The sequence below is a fragment of the Elephas maximus genome, chromosome 2, assembly GCF_024166365.1.
Source record: "Elephas maximus indicus isolate mEleMax1 chromosome 2, mEleMax1 primary haplotype, whole genome shotgun sequence".
In the NCBI taxonomy this organism is placed as follows: domain Eukaryota; kingdom Metazoa; phylum Chordata; class Mammalia; order Proboscidea; family Elephantidae; genus Elephas; species Elephas maximus.
Genome location: NC_064820.1, coordinates 224,677,283 through 224,702,789, shown reverse-complemented (window position 1 = coordinate 224,702,789; position 25,507 = coordinate 224,677,283). Strand labels below are relative to the sequence as shown.

Below are 25,507 nucleotides of genomic sequence, written 5' to 3'. Positions count from 1 at the left end.
CCTTCCTCTTCTATGTTTTTGAAGAGATTGAGTAGAATTGGTGTCAACTCTTCTCCGAATGTTTGGTAGAATTCTCCAGTGTAGCTATCTGGTCCTGGGCTTTTTGTTGTTGTTGGCAGTTTTTTGATATACCTTCTATCTCTTCTTTGGTAATGGGTCTGTTTAAATTATCTACCCTGTTTGTGCTAGTTTGGGTAAGTAGTGTGTTTCTAGGAATTTGTCTATTTTATCTAGGTTTTTAAATTTGTTGGAGTATAATTTTTCATTGTAATCAATTATGATCTTTTTTTTAATCTCTTTTGGGTCAGTTGTAATGTCGCCAACTTCATTTCTTAATTTGGTTGTCTCTTCTTGTTTTTTTTCTTTTGTCAATCTAGCCAGTGGTTTGTCTATTTTATTGATTCTTTCAAAAAACCAACTTCTGGTTTTGTTAATTCTTTCAACTGTTCTTTCTATTTTCAGTTCTGTTTATTTCCACCCTTAGCTTTATTATTTTTTTCTGGTAGTTTTTGACTTCGTTTTCTATTTGTTCAAACTGTTGGTTTAAGTTAATGATTTTGGATCTTTTTTTCTTTTTTAACGTAGGCAGTTATTACTATAAATCTCCCTCTGAGTACTGCTTTTGCTATGTCCCAAAGGTGTGGATATGTGGTGTTTTCATTTTCGTTTGATTCTAGGAATTTTTAAATTTCAATTTTGATTTCCTCTATGATCCAATCGTTTTTTGTAGTAGTGTATTATTTAGTTTCCATATATTCTTTTTTCCTTATTTATCCTGCTGTTGATTTCTAGCTTCATACAGTTATGGTCAGAGAAGATGCTTTGTATAATTTCAATCTTTTAAATTTGTTGAGTCTTGTTTTGTGTCCTAGAGTATGGTCTATTCTCAGAAATGATCCATGTGCACTGGAGAAGAATGTGTGTTGTTCTGATGTCTGGTTCTATGTATGTCTATTAGGTCCAACTGGCTTATGGTTTTATTTAAGTTCTCAATGTCCTTAGGGATTTTCTTTTTAGATGTTCTGTCTATAATTCAAAGTGGTGTGTTGAAGTCCCCTATTATTATTGTGATGTTGTCCATTTCTCCTTTCATATTAGTCAGTATTTTTTCCATGTATTCTGGTGTGTTGCTGATAGGTGCATATATAATTGTTATGTCTTCTTGCTGAACTGACCCTTATATTGTTATTTGAATATCCTTATTTATCTCTTATAATAGATTTTGATTTAAAGTCTATTTTATCTGGTATCAGTATGGCCACCCCTGCTCTTTTTTGTTCACTGGTTGCATGGAATATTTTTCTCCATCCTTTTATTTTCAGTCTGTTTGTATCCTTATGTTTAAGGTATGTTTCCTGTAGACTGCAAAAGGGTGGATCTTTTTTAAATCCATTCTGCCACTCTCTGTTTTGTGCATGGGGTATTTAGACCATTTACATTTAAGGTTATTGCTAAAAACGGTGTGTCTACCTCACTCATTTTGCCATTTGTTTTTTTAGTATTTCGTATCTTTGTTTTTATATTCTGATTTTCTGTTTTTGTTTTGTATTTGGGTGCTTTTTTGTGATGAGCCTTTTTGTTATTTTCCTTCTTGTCTTCTGAATGTTTCTTCTTGGTGATTTCTTAGTGGTTTCTGCATGTGTTACGTTACGTAACTTACAACATTTAACATATGAACAATGATTAGCATATAACTGTAACATAATAAATCTATTCCTGAAGTACTCTTCCCTCTCCCATTTCTGTTGGTGTTAATATCAATCAATATACATTAATATATCATCAATATCAAATAAGCCATATTAGTCAATAAGTTTACTCTGTATTTATTTCTTAATTCTCTTGCCTTTCTATTTGGAGTGCTCCCTTGAGTAATACTTGCACAACTGGATTGGTAGTGGAAAATTCTCAGAGGTTCTGATCATTTGGGAATGTCTTGATTTCCCCCCTCATTTTTGAATGACAACTTTGCTGGGTAAAGAATTCTTGGTGGCAATTGTTTTGGTTCAGTATCTTATATATGTTGTTCCATTGTCTTCTGGCCTCTGGAGTTTCTGGTGAGAAATTTGCACTGGTTTTTATGAAAGACCCCTGGTATGTTACACTGTGTTTTTCTCTTGCCACTTTCAGAATTTTCTCCTTGTCTTTGGTTTTCAATAATTTTACTAGGATATGTCACAGAGTTGATCTTTTTGTGTTTCTTCTTATTGAGGTTTGTGTAGTTTCCTGTATTTGCAGGCGTGGCTCTCTGCTTCGTGCCTGGGAAATTCTGATTATCTCTTGATAATTGCTTCTATGCCTTTATTGTTGTCATGGTGCTCTGGGATTCCAATAATTCTAATGTTAGATTTCTTTATTGAATCCCACATTTCCTTCTGGGTTTGTTTGCTTTTCTTTGTTCTTTTCTCTTTTTTCTCTTGAGACTTGATAGATTCAGTTATCTTATACTTTTGTATTTTTTTCTTTTGTTGTTTGTACTTTTGGGGCCATATATAAGAATCCATTGTCTAATCCAATGTCATGAGACTTATACCTATAGGTTTTTCTAAGGGTTTTATAATTCTAGCTCTTACATTAGGTGTCTGGTCCATTTTGAGTTAATTTTTGTATATAGTTTGAGGTAGGGGCCCAATTTCATTCCTTTGCATGTGGATATCCAATTGTCCCAAGATGGTTTGTTGAAAAGACTATTCATTCCCCCATTGAATGGTCTTGGCACTCTTATTAAAATCAATTGACTGAAAATATGAGGGTTTATTTCTGAATTCTCAATTCTATTTTACTGATCTATATGACTATTTTTATGCGAATAGCACATTACCTTGATTACTGTGACTTTGTAGGAAGTTCTGATACCGGGAAGTGTGAGTCTTTTAATTTTGTTCTTCTTTTTAAGATTGTTTTGGCTCTTCTGGATCCTTTGATTTTCCATACACATTTTAGCACCAGCTTGTCAAGTTCGGTTAAGAAGCCAATTGGAATTTTGATAGGGATTATATTGAATATGTAGATCAATTTGGGGAGTACTGCCATCTTAACAATATTAAATCTTCTGATCCATAAACATGGGATGTCTTTTCATTTATTTAGGTCTTCTTAATTTCTTTCCACAGTGTTTTATAGTTTCCAGAGTATTAGGTTTTACACTTCTTTTGTTAGCTTATTCCTAAGTATTGTTATTCCTAACAATACAGAATTGTTTTCTTAATTTCATTTTTGGATTGTATTGCAAGTGTATGAAAATAAAATTGGTTTTTGTATGTGGATTTTGTATTCCGCAACCTTGCTGAAGTTGTTTATTAGTTATGATATTTTTTAGTGGGTTCTTTTGAATTTTCTATACACAAGATCATGTTATCTGCAAAAAGAGATAGTTTTACTTCTTTCTTTTCAATCTGGATGCTCTTTATTTCCTTTCCTTGCCTAATTCCCCTGGCTAGAACCTCCAGTACAATGTTGAATAGATGGTAAGAAAGGTCATCTTTGTCTTGTCCCTGACCTTACAGGGGAAGTAGTCAGTCTTTTACCACAAAGTGTGATGATCATTGCGATTTTTTCATAGATACTCTTTATGAGGTTGATAACTAAAAAAAAAAGTTCCCTCATATTCCTCATTTGTTGAGTGATTTTATCATGAATTGGTGTTGAATTTTGCCAAATGCTTTTTCTGTCTACTGAGATGATCATGCAGTTTTTGTCCTTGAGTCTATCCATGTGGTCTATTATATTAATCAACTTTCAGATGTTAAACCAGCTTTGTATTCCTGGGAATTCTCACTTGATTATACATTCCTTCTTAAAACCACAGTTCTGATCATTTACTCATTGTTGAGACTTGGAGGAATCAAAGAATTGAATAAAATGTGGTCTCTGCCTTTACAAGGCTACAATCCAGGCACAATAAGACAAGTAAACCTAATGCAAAGGACCATATGCCCCATCAGGAAAGTACAAAGCCTCATGGGAGTTCACAGGCTGGGGAAGGAGGAGCCTGTAAGGCTCTACAAAAGAGGCAGCATTGAGCTTTGAAAAGCCTACTCTAGATGCAGGGATACACGCACAAAGATCCTGACATGGACGAGCTCTGTAGCATGTGGAGACAAACAAAGACTGCAGGGATTTTACTGGAATGTTGAGCGAATGTAGATAGGGAAATATGACTAGGCAGGAATTCTGCCCACAGAATTCCTGGGCATCTCCAACGAACTGGGCTGGAGACAAAAGTCTGAGCTCTGGGTCTGGATGACCAGGGACCAAGACAAAGACCATGCTGGAGGTGATAATAATGATGGCACCTCCTGCCAAGTGGGTACATGCCATATTCATATTGAGCAGTGCAGCCTGACCACCTCCAGTTTAGAGGTGTACATGAGTCTCAGGGATATGAAACAATGATCCTCAGGGTCCACCGTTAGTGATGCTTGTGTCTGGATCTAAACCTAGGTTGCCTTCTCTTCAAAGATTTATCTCCTCACTTATTCCTCAGTCTGAGCATCTCAGGTTCCTCCCTCTTATAATACAAGGGGGCTGGACAGAACAATCTCTAAAGTCTCCTATAGTTTAAAATTCAATTCAGTAGGGTAGTGAGGGCCATTAAAGTCTGGGCCTAGGAAGCTTCTCTGGGTCTAGCAGGTGGAATGGGGGTGAAAAGGTGTGTGGCTGGGGAGACCATCGAGGGCTCAGACCATCACAACACAGGGCCATACACTATTCCTAGGGAAATCCCTAGAATGTAAGTCTGAATATCCCAAATCATAAAGACATAAATGATTCCTCCAAGAGCACTTGACTCGAGCTCTCAGTAAGACCCGTGCTGAGGCCCTGGCTACTAGCCTAGACCTCGTCAACATCTGCACAGACATCCTTTAGTGCTCCAAATCACAGTAACTTTTATACTGTTCCATATACTCCTCACCATATTCAAGTCTTGTCTTTGCACTCTTGTGAGGTTAAGAGTTATTGTACCTCAAGCAGGTTGGCCTTTCTCCCTGGCCTCTGTGAAACAACTCTCAGAGTAGTTGGGCTTGTGTAAGGGAATGTTAAAATTTGAGGTACCTGAGAAAATCTGAAGTGGCTGGCTTGAGGTTTGAGTATAACTCTTCTGTGGCTAGTTCCATTTCCACCCTAGCAACAGCCATTTTCTGTGCAGACATAATCATGAAACTAAAAAATGTCTGGCAAGGATGACATAACTACACTGTGACTCCTGAGAGAAGAATGTCTGGTAATGATGATGTAACCAGCCTGCAATCCCTGCCCCCACACGAATATCCTTATGATTACCACGTTGTAACCAATCTAAGAAAGACACATATATCCTTCTAAGCCAATTGCCTTACGAGCTTCCACTATGGGAAGTCCTGCCTTATGAGTTCCCGTCACAAGAAGTCCTGCCTTAAAATTATCTACTGCCAATTGGGTAATGTCTTTCAATGAGCTAAGCCTGTAATTACCAATCAAGCAATGACTTTCAATGATCTAAGTTTGTAAACACCAATCAAATACTGTACTTCACGTCCTTGTTTGCCCTTATAAAACATCACTGCTGGATTACTGGATTCTACTGCATGGAGTTCAGTCTGTCTCCAACTCCAGCTGTCTCTTTACTTTCAATAAGGCAATTTTACATTAGATCAGAGTACAGACAGTCACGACAGGCTACGCAGGCCACCCCTGAGAGTTTGTATTAATGAGTGGAAGCCAGACTGGGAACTCACCTGGTAACCAATAATGAGTGTGTGGGCTGGCAGATAAAAGGCCAAACACTGAGGTTGGGAGAAGCTTCCTGAGAGCATCCTGGAAGGACAGCTTCCTGGGGAAGGATATGCCTTTCCAAACTTCACCTGAGTACCTCTCCACATTCCCCTGAGTTACTCCTGAGTTGTTCCCTGTTATTTCTGCCTGTTCCTATCCTGTACTTCTGAGCTATACCTTTAATAAACCACATAACTGTAACTATAGTCTGTGAGTTCTGTGTAGGTTTCAGTGACTTACCAAACTCAGTAAGAAAAACAGAATTGTGGGGAAGGGCGGGGGGCTGGTGTCAGAGACAATGGAGAAGTTGAAACTGGAGATACACTTGACCTCCTAGAAAATAGCTGTGCTGATTCGTACTCACAAAATTATTCATTTAACTCTTGCAGTGATGTGGACAGTAACTTTTTCCTTCTGTCTGCCAGCCTGGAAGGTGTCACCCAGCCCTCTTCCCCCACGTCCTCCCTCCCTCCCTCCCTGAACATGTTTCCAAGTCCACCTGGGAGCCCAGGACAGCCTGCCTGTGTGGGTGCATCTCAGGAAAGTTTTCTAAGGGAGCCAGTTTATGCCGATGGGAGTCCCTGGGGAGGGCGTCCTCCTTGGCTGCCCAAGCTTGCAGCAAATTTTTCCAAGTCCACTGAAAGACCAAGCCTCCACCCACCTTTTCTGAGTCTGTGGGGGCAGGGAGGTGCCAAGGCCTCTTGAAATGTTTCTAAGTCCGCCCTCAAGGAGGCTCAGAGCCGGTTGTCCCTGCTGGCACTCCACTCCCCACCTGCCCTGAGCCTGCAGGGACACTTCCCTGAGTCTTCTGGCCATGGTCCTGGAACTGCCTAACCAAACCAAAAAACCCACTGCTGTGGAGTCATTCCGACTCATAGCTACCCTATAGGGCAGAGGAGAACCGCCCCATACGGTTTCTAAAGCTGTAAATCCTTATGGAAGCACACTGCTACATCTTCCTCTGGCAGAGCGGCTGGTGGCTTGGAACGGCTGACCTTTTGGTTAGCAGCCGAGCGCTTAACCATTGTGCCACCGGGGCTCCTCGGAAACTGCCTAGGCCTCAGTGAAATGTTTCCAAATCCGCCTGCCTACCCCGGGAGCCTGGGAGCTGATCTGCTTGGTAACTTTCAATCCATACATGTAGGCAAGACAGGTGTTTCACTCAAATCCAGAACCACTGCTTCAAAACATACCTGTTCTCCAAACTCAAACATCTGTTCTTGTAAAGAGTACAGGGGAAGGACCACCGCCACCACCCCTTTTGCAGTTCTAGTGGGGTTGTTTTGTGCGAATTAGCTAAACGTTAATAGTGAGCCTATTTGTGGAGACAGTCACATTTGACTTAAAAGAGATTGAAGGCTCCTTCCCCAGATTTTCTGAGACAAGCTAGCTGGGGACCAATATTATTGGTAATAATAATAACAACAACAGCAGGTGCTAACAGCTGGAGCACTTCTCTGCCTGGCATGGTGCCCCTTAAATGCCCACAGTGGGCCTGCCTGCTGGGTCAGGGAACCTGGGGCAGGAAGGCAAGGCAGAACCAGGCACCTGGGGATGCTGACGCAGATTGTGGAGGAGGAAAGGGGAGACTGGGTGGCAAGGTGAGGGAGAAAATGGGGCAGGGCAGTTGGGAAAAGAGCAGAAATATTGAAAGGGACCTTTAGGTGGGAGTTTCTGTGTATGTGATAAATATACATGTAATAAATACTGATATTTCAATAACCTTCACATGTACAGTTCAGTGACATTAATTACGTCCATAATGTTGTTTAACCATCACCAGGAACCTTTCCAGAATTTCTCCGTCACCCTTAACAGAAGCTCAGTGTTGCCTACGCATTGAGTCCTCCTTCCCCACCGCTTCCTGCTTGCCCCTGGTAACTAACCACTAATGAACTTTGGTCTCTATCAGCCCGTTCTACATATCTCATGGTAGTGGGATCATACAATAGTCATCTTTTTCGTCTCGCTGATTTCATGCAGCGTCATGTTTTCAAGTTCCATCCATGACGTAGCACAGATCAGAGCTTCCTTTTTCTTTACGGCAGAGTAGAATTCCATTCTATGGATGGATGACATTTTGTGCATCTATTCACCTGTTGATGGACATTTACGCTGTTTCCACTTTTTGGCTATTGTGAGGAGTGCTGCCATGAACACTGGTATGCAGCGGGAACCTTCAATGAGCACATGTACCTGGGACCTCTTTTGCCTCCTGTGATCCATGCCCTGTCTCACTGTCCTCGTGCATTAGAAGTACCTGGCCCGGAACTACCCTCAGGTATTCTGATTTAACTGACCCACTGGGACCTGGGCATGAGCCTTCCTCAGAGAGACTCATGGAGGGAAGGACAGTGTTTGCCGATCAGTGTCGAGGGGCCTGTGTTGGGGGTGGGCTGGTGGGGAAGTCCTGGAAAAACACAGCTGCTCTGAGGTACACAACTCTGCTTGGTGAGTTGCTCAATGCCCTAAGTAGTTCTCTCACTTAACCCTCATGAGCCTTATGAGATAGGTATCACCTTACCCCTTTCTCATTGATGATGATTCTAAGGCACAGAGAGGTCAAGCAACTGGCCCAAGACCACACAGCTCAACTGGCCCGAGACCACACAGCTAAGTTGGAAAAGCCTGGAGCTCGGTAGTTCGTCTGAACACACCAGGGCTAATGGGAAAGATGAGCTTGTATTGACTGAGCAGAGTCAGCGTGTGGGACGCTGTGCTTTAGCCAGCCAAGGGCGCTGGCAGCACATTCTCACATCACAGCTGCTCGGCTCCAACGTCTCACTGTACAGCTCAGGACACTGAAGCCCAGAAAGGTTAGGTGCCTCATTCAGGGTCATATGTGTCCCTCTGGCAAACCTAACTCTGAACTCCCAGCCACCTGTCTCCCAGTTTAGGTGGGTCCAGGTGGCAGTGGTGGCAGCTCAGAAAACCCCACCTAGGACAGCACAAAGCATCCCTCACTTGTAAGGACAAACTCATGAGGTCCTGAGCTTACGCTAAAGTGTCCGGATCCAATAATTAGTAAGGACGGGTCCAGGCTGGGGCCCTGGCAGAACACTCCTAACACTGCCTGCAGGGCTGGCTTCCTGGTGTAAAAGAACAGAGGAGATACAAGCAGAAAATCTGCTTTTTAGATGTGAAGCGGGGTCTTACAAAGCAGCCTAAAAAATAGACAGTTTCTGGGCTTCTAGAGTACTAGGTAGTGCAGTGGTTAAGAGCTACAGCAGGCTACAGCTGCCAACCAAAAGGTCAGCAGTTCAAATCTACCACCTGCTCCTTGGAAACCCTATGGAGCAGTTCTACGCTGTCCTTTAGGGTCACTATGAGTTGGAATCGACTCGAGGGCAATGTTTCTTTTTTCCCCCAGTGGGTAGAGTACTAGGATAGAGAGTATCGCAGAGTCCCAGGACCCCTCTTAGGAGCCAGCCACAAATTTTCTGGCTGTTTGGCTTGCACCTTATCCAACCCCTTCTTCTCTACCTGGGTCCTCTTGCCAACGAAATGGTGCCCAGATGCCCAGCTGCTACTGTTTGTTGACTTTTTTCCCGAACCCGTAACCAGACAACACAAGCAGTTGGAGCTGGGACCCAGTGTCTGAGCCTGAAGTCAGAGGCAACCAAGTCTACACCCCGGGAGACTTAAAAATCTCTTCTGCCTTTGAATTTCAAGCTGAATGGAAAAGCAGACCTTATCTTCGTAAGGTCTAGTGTGGAAGTCTCGCTCCTTGGCTCTCGAGAGTTGCTGTCAAGTCATCTCTGACTCATGGCAACCTTACATACAACAGAATGAAATGTTGCCTGGTCTGCGGCATCTTCACGATCATTGGTATGTTTGAGCCCATTGTTGGAGCCACCACGTCAATCCATCTCATGAAGCGCTTCCCTCGTTTTTGCTGACCCTCTCCTTTACCAAACATGATGTCCTTTTCTAGTAATTCATTTTTCCTGATGAAAGTGAGATGAAGTCTCACCATCCTTGCTTCTAAAGAGCATTTTGGTTGTATATCTTCTATGACTGATCCGTTCATTCTTCTGACAGCCCATGGTATATTTGGTATTCTTCACCAACACCATAATTCAAATATGTCAGTTTTTCTTCAGTATTCCTTTCGCACTGTCCAGCTCTCACATGCTCCCTGGCAATACAGCTGGTTCCCTCCTCTTCTGAACCAGCATTGTTCCCTGGTGAGCAGTACCCCCGAAAGAGGTTGGCGTGACCATTGCCGGCAGTGTTAGCTCATGACTCGACACATTTTGCTAACTCTTCATTGGAATTTTCACAGGTGACTTAGTAGTTAGTAAGTTAAAACTTCATTATCTTGCTCTTTATTTTTCTTTGATAAACAAAGAATGTAATGGGAGGGATTTATAATTAGTCATGCAATGACTTACTGAACAACTACAATTAAAAAAAAAAAAAAAGACTGATATTTACAAGTGCTTTCTTGGTGCCCACCTTGTCTGTCCTAAGGGTTTTGCCTACACCACCTCGGCTAACCCTCTTAAGTCATGACGACCCCACATGTACAGAGTAGAACTGTGCTCTATGGGGTTGCAGTGGCTGATGGCTTGGAAGTAGATCACCAGGCTTTTCTTCTGAGGTGCCTCTGGGTGGACTTGTACCTCCTGCCAACCTTTTGGTTAGCAGATGAGTGCTTAGCCATTTGCAGCACCCGAGGACGTAAGTACTACCCCACTACGCCCCAAAACAGAGGTGCAGAGAGTTTAAACGGATGCTGAAGAACAGGGAGGTTCAGGATGGGCTATGTTGGCTGCAGAGTGTTAGAAAATCAACACCCATAGCCCCTTTGGAGTTTCTACTTTTAAACAGATTGGCGAGCTCGGCAACTTCAGTCAAGTGCCTTTCTGATGCTGACCTGATGGGACAGGCTTGTGAACACCTCATCGCGGGCTGCTGTACCTGTGACGACATACCGAGGAGCCACGCGTGGGAGCCGTACGTTTGCCCCGATTGTGCCAGTTGCTGCGAAGGCAACCTGATTTGCAGCGACGCCACGTGGGCTAGAGCAGAACTGTGCTCCGTAAGGTTTTCGATGGCTGATTTTTTTCAGAAGTATATTGCCAGGCCTTTCTTCTGAGGCACCTTGGCGTGGATTTGAACTGCCACTTTCTGGCTGCCAGTCAAGAACATTAACCATTTGCACCATCCAGTGACTTTTTCACCAATTTAAGAATGAGGAAGTGGTGGTTCTGTGGTAAAATTCTTGCCTTCCATGAGGGAGGTGCAGGTTCGATTCCCCGCCAAGGCACCTCATACACAGCCACCACCCTTCTGTCAGCGGAGGCTTGTGAGTTGCTGCGATGCTGAACAGGCTCGGCGGAGTTTCCAGAATAAGAGGGACTAGGAACAATGGCCTGGTGATATACTTCCTTAAAATAAGCCTATGAAAACCCTACGGATCACGACAGCCCTTTCTGCCACCAGACGTGAAGATGGCACAGGACCAGGCAGTGCTTTGTTCCTTTGTGCACTGGGTTGCCATGAGTTGGGGACCAACTTGATGGCAGCGAACAGCACAACAGGAGTGAGGAAATCCAGGCAAGAGGCTGGGAACTTGCCTCAGAGCACACACAGAGAGCAGGCAGCGAGCCAGCATGCAAACCTACGCAGCCCCCTCCGGATCCCACCAGCGGCGTCATCACTCTGTGTGGCAGTCACTCAATGCAGGGATACGTCTGCAGGCCAGGAGTTCAGACTGACCGGCAACCTCTTCCAATCACAGCACTTATTATACTGACCATTTGTGGGAAAACCCAAACCCAGTCCCAGAAGAGATGTTTAAAAATTACTCACCTTTTCTCTCTCAATATCTGCAGGAAGTTCAAAGCCTTTTGCAGCAAGAAATACCCAGCTTGACCTGAATTTCATGTTCCTGATTTCTTTACTTCCAAGTGCTTCAATGGCGTTCTTGGCATCGTCCTTCAGCCTGGGGAGCAGAGGAGGAGGCACATGAATGTCTCACACATGGGGAGGCTCCGGCGCAAGAGACGTTCACATGTTACTCGTGTGTTTGTTCCTGGACAGAGATTTCTAAGCAACTTGTCTCCTCCTACGGTCAATGGGAGGAGGATGGATGGCACACAGGCAGATTGATTTTTAAGGGTAAATACCAATGGAAAAAGAAAAAAATTTGGAGCAAAAAGGGAGAGACCTCCTTCCCCCCTTTACGGCATTTACTTTGGGAAACTTATAACTTCTTTCTCTGTCTCTTTTGAAATCTATGTCAACCTTTGTTAAGGTAGAAAGGATTTCGCTCCTCTTCTGAACCAGCTTCATTTCCTGGAGAGCATCGCTACCTGGTTTTACAACCCAGGAATGTTTTTCTCAAGGACCTGGGAGCCATCTCTTTGAAATGTAGTCATCAAGGAACAAGGATGATGGTACCTCTGTCTCCCAGTTTCCACGGGGCGATAAGGAGCCTAACTTCAGCAGGTGCCTGATTCCAAGTTGCAAAACTACTCCTGTCATAAAGATAGGAGAAATTTACTTTCCCCGTGGATGCAGGTAATTAGCAAACCCAGGAAGCCATCCTAATTACCAGGTGGATTTAGGATGAACTAGGTGTAACAACACACACAAAGTTCATCCTTACAGGATCCCTATAGGGTTGCTATGCGTCAGAATAGACTCTGTGGCACTATGTTTTGTTTTTTTTTTAAGTCTAACAACAGCTACATACTTGGCTGCTAACTGAAAGGTGGGAGGTTCGAGTCTATCCAGAGGTGCCACAGAAGAAAGGCCTGGCAATCGACTTCCAAAAAATCAATCATTGAGAATCTTACGGAGCATGGTTCTACTCTGACACACATGGGATTGTCCTGTGTCGGAGGTGGCTTGATGGGGGCTGGTTGTTTTGTTTATGCGTGACAAGTGGAGCTGCCAAGTCCTCTTACTCGAGGCTTAGTCACTGGTTATCTTAAGAAAAAGCCTTATCTGCTTGGCTACATAAAGGGTCAGATTTCCTTCTGTCTTTGCAATCTCTTTAGCTCTGGTTTACTGCTTGTTCAGTAATAAAACTGTTTCTTCCTCTTTTATTTTTATGGGGAGGTTTTCTGGGTTGGCAAGAGATTTGGGGAAAATCTATTTCCCCAACAGTATGTCAGATTTCTAGTTCACCCTATGACAAGAACCAGGGCCCTTTTTGACCTCAATTTTTGGCACAAAATTTTAAGTCCCAATTCTGGGTTGTGGGGCTCAGTCGTACCCTCACACTCAGCTACATTATTTCCTGTCCTTGTTGCCCTCTTGCTTGCCGACCCCAAAACAAGGCTGACAGCAGTCACCAAGAGAACAAAGCAAAAGCCCAACACTGGCCCTTTCAGATTCAGAAAAGTCAGCTTCACAAAAGACAAGAGGAAATCTAAACAATCCTGCCAATTTAGAGTGAGCAAAGGAAGGAAGGAGCACAGAAAGGAAAAGAAAAAAAAAAGTTTAGCTTTTTTCCTAAATGAGTTAAGTCAGAGTTTTTCAAAGCATGTTCCAAGGATTTGTCCGATGTGGCAAACTGCTCCATGAAAAAGGGGACCTGAGGTCCAGTTAATCTTGGGCACACTGTGTTCCATAGCCCCATCTTGGAAATCCATAATGTAGGCAGGCCTTGGAGGTTCTTACAAGTGTAGCAGTGAAAACATACATATATACATAGTAGAACACACTTTGAGAAACACAGAGCTGAATCATCCCCCTCCCTGGTAATACCATGCGTATGTTGTGTGTGCTCGTACACCAAAATGTATGTGTGTGTATTTCTTTATCCTTATCTAAAGACGTTTCCTCAATTTCCTTTTCTATTTTTGTAAGCCCCACCCTAGGTTCAGCTTCCCTTGCTGGGCTTAGTTTTTCAGTCCTAATTCTCATCAGAATATTCCTGCTACCTGGAAATACTCTCTAGATTCTACTGCTTCTATGCTCCACTGGTTATCCATTTGGATTCTTCTTCTTCTTCCTTTTTTTTTTTTTTTTTAAGAAACAAAGTCTGTTTTGTTATGTGCTATCATTCTTTTTCCTTGAAGAAGCATCTAGCTCCTTGAGCTTTTTGTTCTTTCCTAGAATGTTACCGAGGGGCCCTGCTGAGAAGCCTGGTACTATCCGTCCTGCTGGCTTCTTCTGCCCAGAGCTGTGACCATTTGTTCGCTCTTACCTGGTGCTCCCATCATCATGGGTGACCATGAAGACCAGGGATTTCTGAGGTGCACTCTGAATAAACTTTGTCATTGGTCCAGAGTTATCTGTTGGGTCAATGGAAACCAGTCTTAGGATCTCTGTTAACCAAGAACTTCAGTCTAGATGCTGGACTTGCTTCTGCACTTGGGCTCCATGTCCCCCCTGACTCTTCCTGACTCCTAGAGGGCCTCCCCCCACCATGCCAATGGCACTCCAGGTCTTCACTAGGAAGCTGTTAGCCGGGCTTCCACGGTGGGACCATCCTAGTGGGCAACAGGGCACGGAAGGAAAAGAACTCTGCTCAATGCTTGCTATAGGAATGTTCATGGTTATAGTGGAAAAGGGTCATGACAGGGAGCTCTCGGGACCAATAAAGAGGGCAACTGGAGCTCCCAGGGGAAAGAACCTCCTTGGAAATTAGATCATAAAGATCCTATTAATCAAACTCTCAACTCAACTGGCAATACCTTTTGCAGCACAGGCAGAGTATTCTCTGCCATTAGGAATAGAGACCCTGACCCAAAGCTGTGGCTGTCCCAGGCCAGAGTAGCCATGTGTAGGACACTGACAAAGAGCAAAGGAGACCCACAGAGCTGGAAATAAGACAAACGCAGACCAAACCGAAACATGGGTGTCTTTGCTAAGAGACTTACTGGTGCCTAATCAGAAGGAAATAAAGGTCGATCAATCTTGAGACCCTTTTATTTACCACTTGGGCCTCTAATTTATAATTATGTGTAAGTGAACTGGAAGTAGAAATGCAGAGTTCCCATCAAGCGGATGCAGGCGTTTTTTATTACTTTCCTTCATGGTCTTTTAAAAGACTTGTTTTCAATAACCCTAAGTGTTAAATAAGGTATTGGTTCAGTGGTACAATTCCCGTCCTCCATGCAGAAGACCCAGGTTTGATTCCCGGCCAATGCACCTAGTGTGCAGCCACCACTTCTCTGTCATTGGAGGACTGTGCATTGCTATGATGCTCTACAGGCTTCAGCAGGGCTTCCAGACTAAGACAGACTAGGAAGAAAGGCCTGGCAATCTACTTCCAAAAATAAGCCCATGAAAACTCTATGGATCACAACAGTCCAATCCCCACCTGATCTTGAGGATGACACAGGACTGGGCTGATTAACCACCACAGCCATGAGTCAAGGCCCAGAATGGTAAGACCATGGCAAGTGAATGCAGCCTAGGGGTTCCAGAAATGTCTGCCCCCAGCCCAGCAGGGTCCTGGAAGCATAGCAGTAATTATGATGGGTTTTTCAGGGCTGATGATATTCAGGTTGGATGCTGATGACAGTATTTTTCATCTACTCTGGTTTTAAAAAAAAAAAAGGCAGTTTTCTCTTCCCTGTTAGTGGTAGGTGGCACAGAAGAGAAAGACCCAGGGAAAGTGTGATCTGAGAAGAGAGATGATCCAGATGGTGGCTTCACACTTCATTGTATGAACTCTGTGAGAACCTAGGAGGATTTCTCTGAGACCATGCTGGAAAGCTCGCTAATGTTGCTAGCCATCTTTTCATTCATAGAAAAGAGAACAACGTTTGCCATTTTTGTCCACGTGTGTTTCATCTTAATTTTACATTTCTAATGCACTTTGAACAGGAAAATACTTTTCTTACCACCTTCATACATATCGAAGAACTGTGTGTTTATCACCTTCCCAGTTACATCTGAAAATTAAAAAAAAAATCATTTTTAAAAGGGAATTCATCTGAACCCAGGGGGCATTTGTGGCACCGCAGCCATCAAAATGGGGTCTTTCTTCCCCACCTCTCCTCCAGGAAAAGTGAAGGATGTGAGGAGTCCGCCTGTACGAGGTACCTCCCCTGAGAAGTGTTATTAAAGAAGAGTAAAAAAGACAGGAGCACAAGACAGCTATTCTAGAACTCCCTTCCAGTCTTCTTTTAGTTAAATTTGACCTTTATACTCTTCCCTCACCCACCTTCTCTGCTCACTGAAACACCAGTGCCCTCACTTTGGCCAGTCCCTCCCATGGGGGCCCTGATTGTGGCTGGCCCTGGTGGAGGCTTCTAGGGTGTTTTCCAGCAGGAAGTTGGCTGGGACAGACAGGACTAGAGCTGAGTCAGACAGTCCCGCCTCGCCATGGAGGAAGGGTGGGGGCCCAAAGGGGATTTCTGCAGACGGGCTTGCTCTGAAAACAACCCTTACCATGAAGCCACGCGTATGTGCATGCGTGGAGGAGGGCAAGGTGGGAGGAGCGTTGCCTGTAAAAGAGAGATGGGATGTGCACCCAGGAACAGGAACTCAGAATTGGGTCTAGAGAGGACTGGAGAGCCAATGTCAAGCCTTCCCCAGGAAGCAACCCAGTACATTCCTGAGCAGCTTTCCCTAGAGGGCTGCCACACCTGGGTAGATGCCGCTCCTGATCTACTAACAACCTTGGTAGAATCCTCACCTTCCATGCAGAAGACCCAGTTTGGCCTGGCCAATGCACCTCGTGTGCAGCCACCGCCTGTCAGTGGAAGTTGGTGTGTTGTGACGCTGAACAGGTTTCAGTGGAATGTCCAGACTAAGAGGGACCAGGAGGAAAGCCTGGGCAATCTACTCCTGAAAATCAGCCAAGGAAAACTCTAAGGGTCACAATGGCCCGATCCATAACTCATCATGGGGATGGTGCAGGAGCAGGCGGTGTTTTCTTCTGTTGTGCCAGGGGGTCAATGAGTTGGGAGCTGACACAAAGGCAGCTGACTTACCACCACTAACAGCCATACAGTGTGTTTAACCCTGCAGCCTGGACTGCAGTTGGCTGCTTGGAGGGACTAAGAAAGTAAAATACCCATGAGCATACTTTGGGAAGATGAAGTCTAATTAGGAAAGTGTCTTCAATGTACCTAGAAGCAGTGCAGTCCAGATTGAAGGTCACTCTAATCAGTAAAGTTGATCCTTCACTCTCCAGGTTCTTGCCCAAAAATATAACTTAAAATTGTTTGCTGCTCACTCTGGAGCAAAACCTGGTGGAGATGACCTGTGTTTTGGGAAGGAGGCCTGAAGGACACTTGGGTGCCCCTTTCCTCTTTGTACTTTAGGTTTTCCCACCAGATTATCAGACTGGGAACATTTTGTCTTAGGTCCCTGCAGTCCTGTTGTCAACGGACTATCTTCTTAGCTCAGGTATGGGAATACCATATGACGCTGCCTTCCCATACCTGCTATGGTGTTTATTGTGAGGCACCCCAATGGCAGTTGTGACATAATTATTTCTTCCAGGCTGAACTCCAGGGACTGCTTATGTCCCCATGGACTGCTTATTTAGTTTCAACTCTGCCTTTTGCTTGTCCCTTTTTGTTTTTGAAAGTCTTTATGTGTCTTGTGGACATTGTTTTAGTTCTTTTTGTTGAAACCACAAATAATTTGTAATATCAGGCACTGCAAAAATAATTAAAAATGTAATATTAAAATGTGTTAAAATACAAATGCAGACAAGATCGTGTGCTAAAATCATCGAATACCCAGGTATCTCGGAAAATCCGATGACAGGGCTTTCAAAGATGTTTGAAAGAAAACATTTCATGACTTACAGTTGACAATGGCAATATTGATTCCTCTTGCAACATTTCCAGTCTTTTCCCCAATGAGCCTGAAATTTAAACGAGTATCAGTCAATGAACCCCTTTCTCACTGGGTAATGAGTCATCTTCCCTGCTCCATAGATCTTCTCTTGGCAGAATCTCTGTTGCATCCATTGTCACTTACCATTCCTCTGCAAAGATGCACTGGCCTTGATCCAGCTCCCTAGAAATTTAACCCCCCAATTTACTCCACACACATTTCTTTCCAAACTTATATAGCCTCTGTCCCTCAGGGCACCTAGAAATTATATTTAATCTTATAATTTAGACCAATGGCAAGGGAGAAGAGAAACAAATACTTGTTTAGGTCAGGCCCCCCCTTTTTTTTATTTTTTATTGTGGTTTCAGTGAAAGTTTACAAATCAAGTCAGTCTCTTGTACAAAAACTTATATAATCTTGCTATATACTCCTACTTGCTCTCCCCCTAAAGAGACAGCACACTCCTCCACTCCACCCTGTATTTTCATGTCCATTCAGCCAGCTTCTGACCCTCTCCTACCTTCTCATCTCCCACCCAGACAGAAGCTGCCCACATAGTCTCATGTGTCCACTTGAGCCAAGGAGCTCACTCCTCACCAGTATCACTTGGAATCCATCAGTTGCTCCTTGGAAACCCTATGGGGCAGTTCTACGCTGTCCTATAGGGTCGCTGTGTGTTGGAATTGACTCGACAACAGGTTTGGTTTTGTTTCGTTTTTACCCTAGGAAGGAGCCCTAGTTGTGCAGCGAGTAAGCACTTGGCTGCTAACTGAGAGGTCAGTGTTTCGAACCCACCAGCCGCTCTGTGGGAGAAAGATGTGGCAGTCTGTTTCCGTAAAGATTACAGCCTTGAACACCCTATCTGGCAGTTCTGCTCTGTCCCATAGGGTCACTATGAGTTGGAATTGACTCCATGGCAATGGTTTGTTTTGTTTTTTACCCTAGGAACATTTGATAATTCCAGAAAAGTGCCTAAGAAACTGAAGAGTACTTCTGACAACCAGGTTGACCAGAGAGACAAAAGTTGGAAGCCAGAGCCCACCAAAGGTGAGAGCCAGGGGAGATCCTCCGCATCTTATTTGGGTTGGGGCTACACAAGGTTCAGTGCTAAAAGTGAGCGTGAACTAGAAATAAATCAGAACTTGTATGGGCTGCATCCTAGCTTTGAAGCAACTGGGTGGCCCAGAAAATCTCAATCCTTAAAATTTATTCAGATCATCCTGTTTTGCTAGTAGTTCTAAGTCCCTAAGAGAAACGACAAAAATCTCCAAAAGAAGACAATAACATAATCCTATGCCTTATTTAAAAAAAAAATTTTTCCCAGAGGTATTGTTGCACACACAGGTACACAAGGAAACAAGTCAACATGAACAAAAACCAGTGGGAACCAACAGAAACAATAGGTAATAGTGATAGACCCATGGGGGCTGTAGAATTATCTAACACAGACTTAAAAATAACTATGTTTAAAAAGATGATAAATAAAATAACAAACTGGAAACTAAAAAAAAAAAAATTGCAAAAATACCAAAATGATATTCTATGACTGAAATAATAGCCTAAATTAAGAACTCAATGGTTAGGTTAGACAACAAATTAGGAATTGTAAAAGGAGATCTCATGAATTATAAAACTACTCAGAGGAAAATATCCACAGTGAAGGACAGAGAGCTAAAAAGATGGAAAATACAAAATACACTGTCATCTATAGAGAATATAGTAATTAGGGCTAACATATGTTCCATTCAGAGTAATATGAAGAGAAAGAGAGTGTGGCAGAAGATACAGTGGTTGAGAAATTTTCAAATGTGATGAAAGAATTCAATCCATTCATATTTAGAAATCCCAACAAACCCTAAGTGAGATAAAAAATAAAATAAGCAGACACATCAGGATACAAATGCCAAATATCAAAGGCCAAAAAAAGAAAAAAATCTTAAAGGCAATCAGAAGGGGAAAAAAAGGCAGTTAGTTTCATAGTAGCAACAAGTAGACTGTAAGCTGACTTTGAATGGAAACAATGAAATCCAGAAGACAATGGAATGGTACCCTGAATGTGTTGAAAGAAAATCGTGGCCAACATAGCTTACAAAAATTTTCTTTAGGAATGAAGGTGAAATAAAGACATTTCAGACAAATGGGAATGCAGAGAATTCACCACCAGAAGACCCACACCAGAGGAAATACTAACGAGTATTGTTCCCCAAACCCACTGCCGTTTGAGTAGATTCAGACTCGTAGCTACCCTATAGAGCAGGTCAGATGCCTTTGTTATGCCTTTTTACAATATGTCATTATGGAAATCAAAAAATATTTTTAACTGAGTGATAACAAAACATGACATATCAAAACTTCTGGGATGTTGCTAAAGTAGTGCTTAAGGGAGAATGTATAGTTTTAAGTGTACATATTATTTAAAAAAAAAAAAAAGAGCCGAAAAATATGTTAGAAGTGAAAAAGTAAGGAAGAAGTAAAAAAAAAAAAAAAAAAGTAAAAATACCCATAGAAATAAATAATAAACATAAGGCATAAGTAAATGAACTATAAAACAAACATATAATAAAGAAGCCAAAATTTTGCTCTTTGTAAAGACTAATCAATTAATAAACTCTTGGCAATATTGATTAAGAAAAGAGGAACAAATAACCAATGTTATCAGTCAAAAAGGGACATATTATTTAGATCCTGCAGTCCTCAAAATATTAAGAAATAGTATCAATATTTTTATGCCAATAAATTAACAATTCAGATGAAATGGACAAACTTCTAGAAAAATACAATTCGCCAAAATGGAAACAGGAAGATATAGAAAATTTGAACAGTCCTTTTAAAGAAAGAATTCCCCAAAGACCTGGAAGGACACACCAGAAAATTCTATCAATCATTTAAGGAATAAAGGCAACTTAAAGAGAACATAGAGTTAAAATTTTCAACTTGTTTAAGGAAGCAAGCATATTCTTTATTCCAAACTCCAACAAGGATAAAAAAGTTATGCACAAAATTCAATCATGAGCATAAAGGCAGGAATTCTAAATCAAATATTAGCAAAGCAAACCTAGCAATATACAAAAAGGATAATACATCATGACCAAATAGAGTTACTTCCTGGAATGCCAGGTGTTTTAACATTAGAAAACCAATCAATGTAATTTGTCATATTAAGAGAATAAAGAAGAAACATTATATGAAAAAAAAAAAAAATCCCTGTAAGGGAGAAAAAAGATCTTACATTAGATATATATTCATGACTAAAAAAAAGAAGAAACTGAACAAATAAAGAATAAAAGGAAATTTATTTAAGCTTTATTATCAGTTAAAAAAAAAAGTAACCATCATAAAAACTTAGTGGTAAAGGGTTGAAAGTTTCCCAATGACATCAGAAGTAAAGCAAGGGTGCCTGTTATCTCCGCTTATTTTCAGGATTGTACTGGAGGTCCTAATCAACGCAGTAAGGCAAGAGGATGAAATAAAAAGTGTAAGAATTAAAAAGAAAGTTGTTATTTATGGAGGCAATGATTGTGGGGGAAAAAATCTAAGTCTACAGACAAATGTTTAAAATATATAAGTTCTGGGACTCCTATCTCACACCATATACAAAAGTTAAATAAAAAAGAACCAATGACCTAAATATAAGAACTAAAACTTATATTTAGGGCTAAAACTATTAGGAGAAAACATAGGGGTAAATCTTCATAACCCTGATTTGGTGCAGATTCTTAGATATGAAACCAAAAGCACAGGAAACAAAAGATAAAACAGATAAATTAGACTTCATCAAAATTAAAATCTTTCGTGCTTCAAAGGGCATTATCGAGATAATGAAAAGGCAACCTACATAATGGGAGTAAATATTTGCATATCAAATAGACAACAAAAATACCACCCAGCAAAAATTGCAATGGACTTGAATAGAGATTTCTTTAAAGAAGATATACAGACAATAAGCAAAAAAAAAGATGCTCAATGTCATTAGTCATTACCCATAAAAACCCATTGCTATCGAGTCAATTCCGGCCCATAGTGGCCCTATAGAACAAAGCAGAACTGTCCCATAGAGTTTCCAAGAAGTGCCTAGTGGATTTGAACTGCCAGCCTTCTGGTTAGCAGCCATAAGCCTTAACCACTATGCCACCAGGGTTTCCATAAGGTTTCCAAGGAGTGGCTGGTGGATTTGAACTGCCAATCTTTTGGTTAGCAGATGCACTCTTAACCACTGTGCCACCACCACAGCTCCCGTTAGTCATTAGGAAAATGAAAATCAAAACCATAATAAGAAATCAATAACAGAAAAAGCAAGGAAAAGAAATCAAACCCATGGAAACCAAACATCCCCTTGCTCAAAAACCACTGGGTTATAAAAGAAATTAAGGAGAGAATAAAGAAATTCATAGAATCCAAGGAGAATGAAAATACTTCCTATCAGATCCTTTGGGACACAGCTAAAGCAGTGCTCAGAGGTCAGGTTACAGCAATAACACATCCAAAAAGAAAGGCCAAAATTAAAAAAAAAAATTATCCATACAACTTGAAAGGTCATCCAACCAAATGTGGAAATTATAGAACAATATCATTAATATCACATGCAAGCAAACTTTTGCTGAAGAGCATTCAAAAACAGCTGCAGCAGTATATCAACAGGGAACTGCCAGAAATTCAGGCCAGTTTCAGAAGAGGACGTGGAACCAGGGATATCACTGCTGATGTCAGGTGGATCCTGGCTGAAAGCAGAGAATACCAGAAGGATGTTTACCTGTGTTCTATTGACTATGCAAAGCCATTTGACTGTGTAGATTATAATAAACTATGGATAACACTGTGAAGAATGGGAATTCCAGAACACTTAATTGTGCTCATGAGGAACCCTTACATAGATCAAGAGGCAGTTGTTCAGACAGAACAAGGGGATACTGATGGGTTTAAAGTCAGGAAAGGTGTGCATCAGGGTTGTATTCTTTCACCATACCTATTCAATCTGTATGATGAACAAATAATACGAGAAGCTGGACTATATGAAGAAGAACGGGGCATCAGGATTGGAGGAAGACTCACTAACAACCTGCGTTATGCAGATGACACAACCTTGCTTGCTGAAAGTGAAGAGGACTTGAAGCACTTACTAATGAAGATCAAAGACCACAGCCTTCAGTATGGACTGCACCTCAACATAAAGAAAACAAAAATCTTCACAACTGGACCAATGAGCAACATCGTGATAAACGGAGAAAAGATTGAAGTTGTCAAGGATTTCATTTTACTTGGATCCACGATCAACAGGCATGGAAGCAGCAGTCAAGAAATCAAAAGACGCATTGCATTGGGTAAATCTGCTGCAAAGGGCCTCTTCAAAGTGTTGAAGAGCAAAGGCGTCATCCTGAAGATTAAGGTGTGCCTGACCCAAGCCACAGTATTTTCAATCGCATCATATGCATGTGAAAGCTGGACAACGAATAAGGAAGACCGAAGAAGAGCTGACATGTTTGAATTGTGGTGTTAGCGAAGAATATTGAATATACCATGGACTGCCAAGAGAACGAACAAATCTGTCTTGGAAGAAGTGTGGCCAGAATGCTCCTTCGAGGCAAGGATGGCAAGACTGCGTCTTACATACTTTGGACATGTCAGGAGGGATCAGTCCCTGGAGAAGGACATCATGCTTGGCAGAGTACAGGGTCAGCAGAAAAGAGGAAGACCCTCAACAAGGTGGATTGACACAGTGGCTGCAACAATGAGCTCAAGCATAACAACAATTGTAAGGATGGCGCAGGACCAGGCAGTGTTTCGTTCTGCTGAGCATAGGGTTGCTATGAGTCAGAACCAACTCGATGGCACCTAACAGCAATAACAACTTGAACAAATAGAAAGAGAGCAACAAAAGAAACCCTCAGGCACCAGAAGAAAGCAAATAATAAAAATCAGTGCAGAATTAAATAGAGAACAGAAAAACAATTGAAAGAGTTAACAAGACCAAGATCTGGTTCCTTGAAAAGATCAACACAATTGACAAACCACTGGCCAAACTGACAAAAGAAAAACAGGAGAGGAGGCAAATAACCCAAATAAAACATGAGATGGGCCATATCACAACAGACCCAACTGAAATTAAAAGAATCATATCAGATTACAATAAAAAAAATTGTATCTTAACAAATTTGAAAATCTAGAGGAAATGGACAAATTTCTAGAAACACACTACCTACCTAAACTAACAAAGAGGTAGAACAACTAAATAAACCCATGACAAAAGAAGAAATTGAAAAGGTAATTAAAAAATTCCCAACAAAAAAAAAAAGCCCAGGCCCTGATGGCTTCACTGGAGAATTCTACCAAACTTTCAGAGAAGGGTTAACACCATTACTACTAAAGGTATTTCAGAGCATAGAAAAGGAAGGAATATTCTCAAACTCATTCTGTGAAGCCAGCATACCCCTGATACCAAAACCAAGTAAAGACACCGCAAAAAAGGAAAATTACAGACCTATATCCCTCATGACCTTAGACAAAAAAATACTCAGCAAAATTCTAGCCAATAGAATTCAACAACATATCAAAAAAAATACTTCACCATGATCAAGTGGAATTTATACCAGGTATGCAGGAGAAGGATCTTCTTCTCCATGCAGGGATGGCTTAACATTAGAAAAACAATTAATCTAATCCATCATATAAATAAAACAAAAGACGAGAACCACATGATCTTATCAATTGATGCAGAAAAGGCATGTGACAAAGTCCAACACCTATTCCTGATAAAAACCCTAGCAAAATAGGAATAGAAGGGGTTTTCCTCAACATAATAAAAGGCATTTATACAAAGCCAACAGCCAACCTCACCCTAAATGGAGAGAGTCTGAAAGCATTCCCTTGGAGAAGAGGAACCAGACAAGGATGTCCTTTATCACCACTCTTATTTAACATTGTGCTGGAGGTCCTAGCAGAGCATTTAGGCTAGGTAAAGAAATACAGGGCATCCAAATTAGTAAGGAAGAAGTAAAAAAATTATCTCTATTTGCAGATGACATGATCTCATATACAGAAAACCCTAAAGAATCCTCAAGAAAACTACTGAAACTAACAGAAGAGTTCAGCAGAGTATCAGGATATAAGATAAACATATAAAAAATCAGTTGGATTCCTCTACACTAACAAAGAGAATGTCAAAGAGGAGATCGCCAAGTAAATACCATTTACAATAGCCCCAAGAAGATAAAATACTTAGGAATAAAACTAACCAGAGACATAAAAGACCTATACAAAGAAAACTACAAGACACTACTGCAAGAAACCAAAAGAGATCTATATAAGTGGAAAAATGTACCTAACTCTTTTTTTTTTTTTTTTTAACTCATGGATAGGAAGACTCAACATTGTGAAAATGTCTATTCTACCAAAAGCAATATATGGATATGATGCAATCCAACCCAAATTCCAATGACCTTTTTTAATGAGATGGAGAAAGAAATCACCAACTTTATATGGAAGGGAAAGAAGCCCAGATAAGTAAAGCATTACTGAAAAAGAAGAACAAAGTGGGAGGCCTCATACTACCTGATTTTAGAACCTATTATACCGCCACACTACTCAGAACGGCCTGGCACTGGTACAACAACAATAGACCAATGGAACAGAATTGAAAATCCAGACATAAATCCATCCACATATGAGCAGCTAATATTTGACGAAGGGCCAAAGTCAGTTAAATGGGGCAAAGACAGTCTCTTTAACAAATGCTGCTGGCATAACTGGATAACCATCTGCAAAAAAATGAAACAAGATCCATACCTCACACTATGCACAAAAACTAAATCAAAATGGATCAAAGACCTAAATATAAAATCTAAAATGATAAAGATCATGGAAGAAAAGATAGGGACAATGCTAGGAGCCCTTGTACATGGCATAAACAGTATACAAAACATTACTAACGATGCGCAAACACCAGAAGAAAAACTAGACAACTGGGAGCTCCTGTAAATCAAACACTTATGCTCATCCA

At 41.6% G+C, this 25,507-nt stretch overlaps 1 protein-coding gene across 1 annotated transcript in view; it reads right to left on the bottom strand.

The window, feature by feature from the left end:
* FAM3B (FAM3 metabolism regulating signaling molecule B) overlaps window positions 1-25,507 on the bottom strand; it is a 67,499-nt gene that overhangs the window by 7,206 nt on the left and 34,786 nt on the right. Inside the window, exons 4-7 of the mRNA XM_049874910.1 lie at window positions 17,484-17,542; window positions 15,564-15,614; window positions 13,919-14,006; window positions 11,572-11,704 (exon numbers count right to left, since the gene is read on the bottom strand). Coding sequence (XP_049730867.1) covers window positions 11,572-11,704; window positions 13,919-14,006; window positions 15,564-15,614; window positions 17,484-17,542 — 331 coding nt within the window. The remainder of the gene's footprint in view (window positions 1-11,571; window positions 11,705-13,918; window positions 14,007-15,563; window positions 15,615-17,483; window positions 17,543-25,507) is intronic.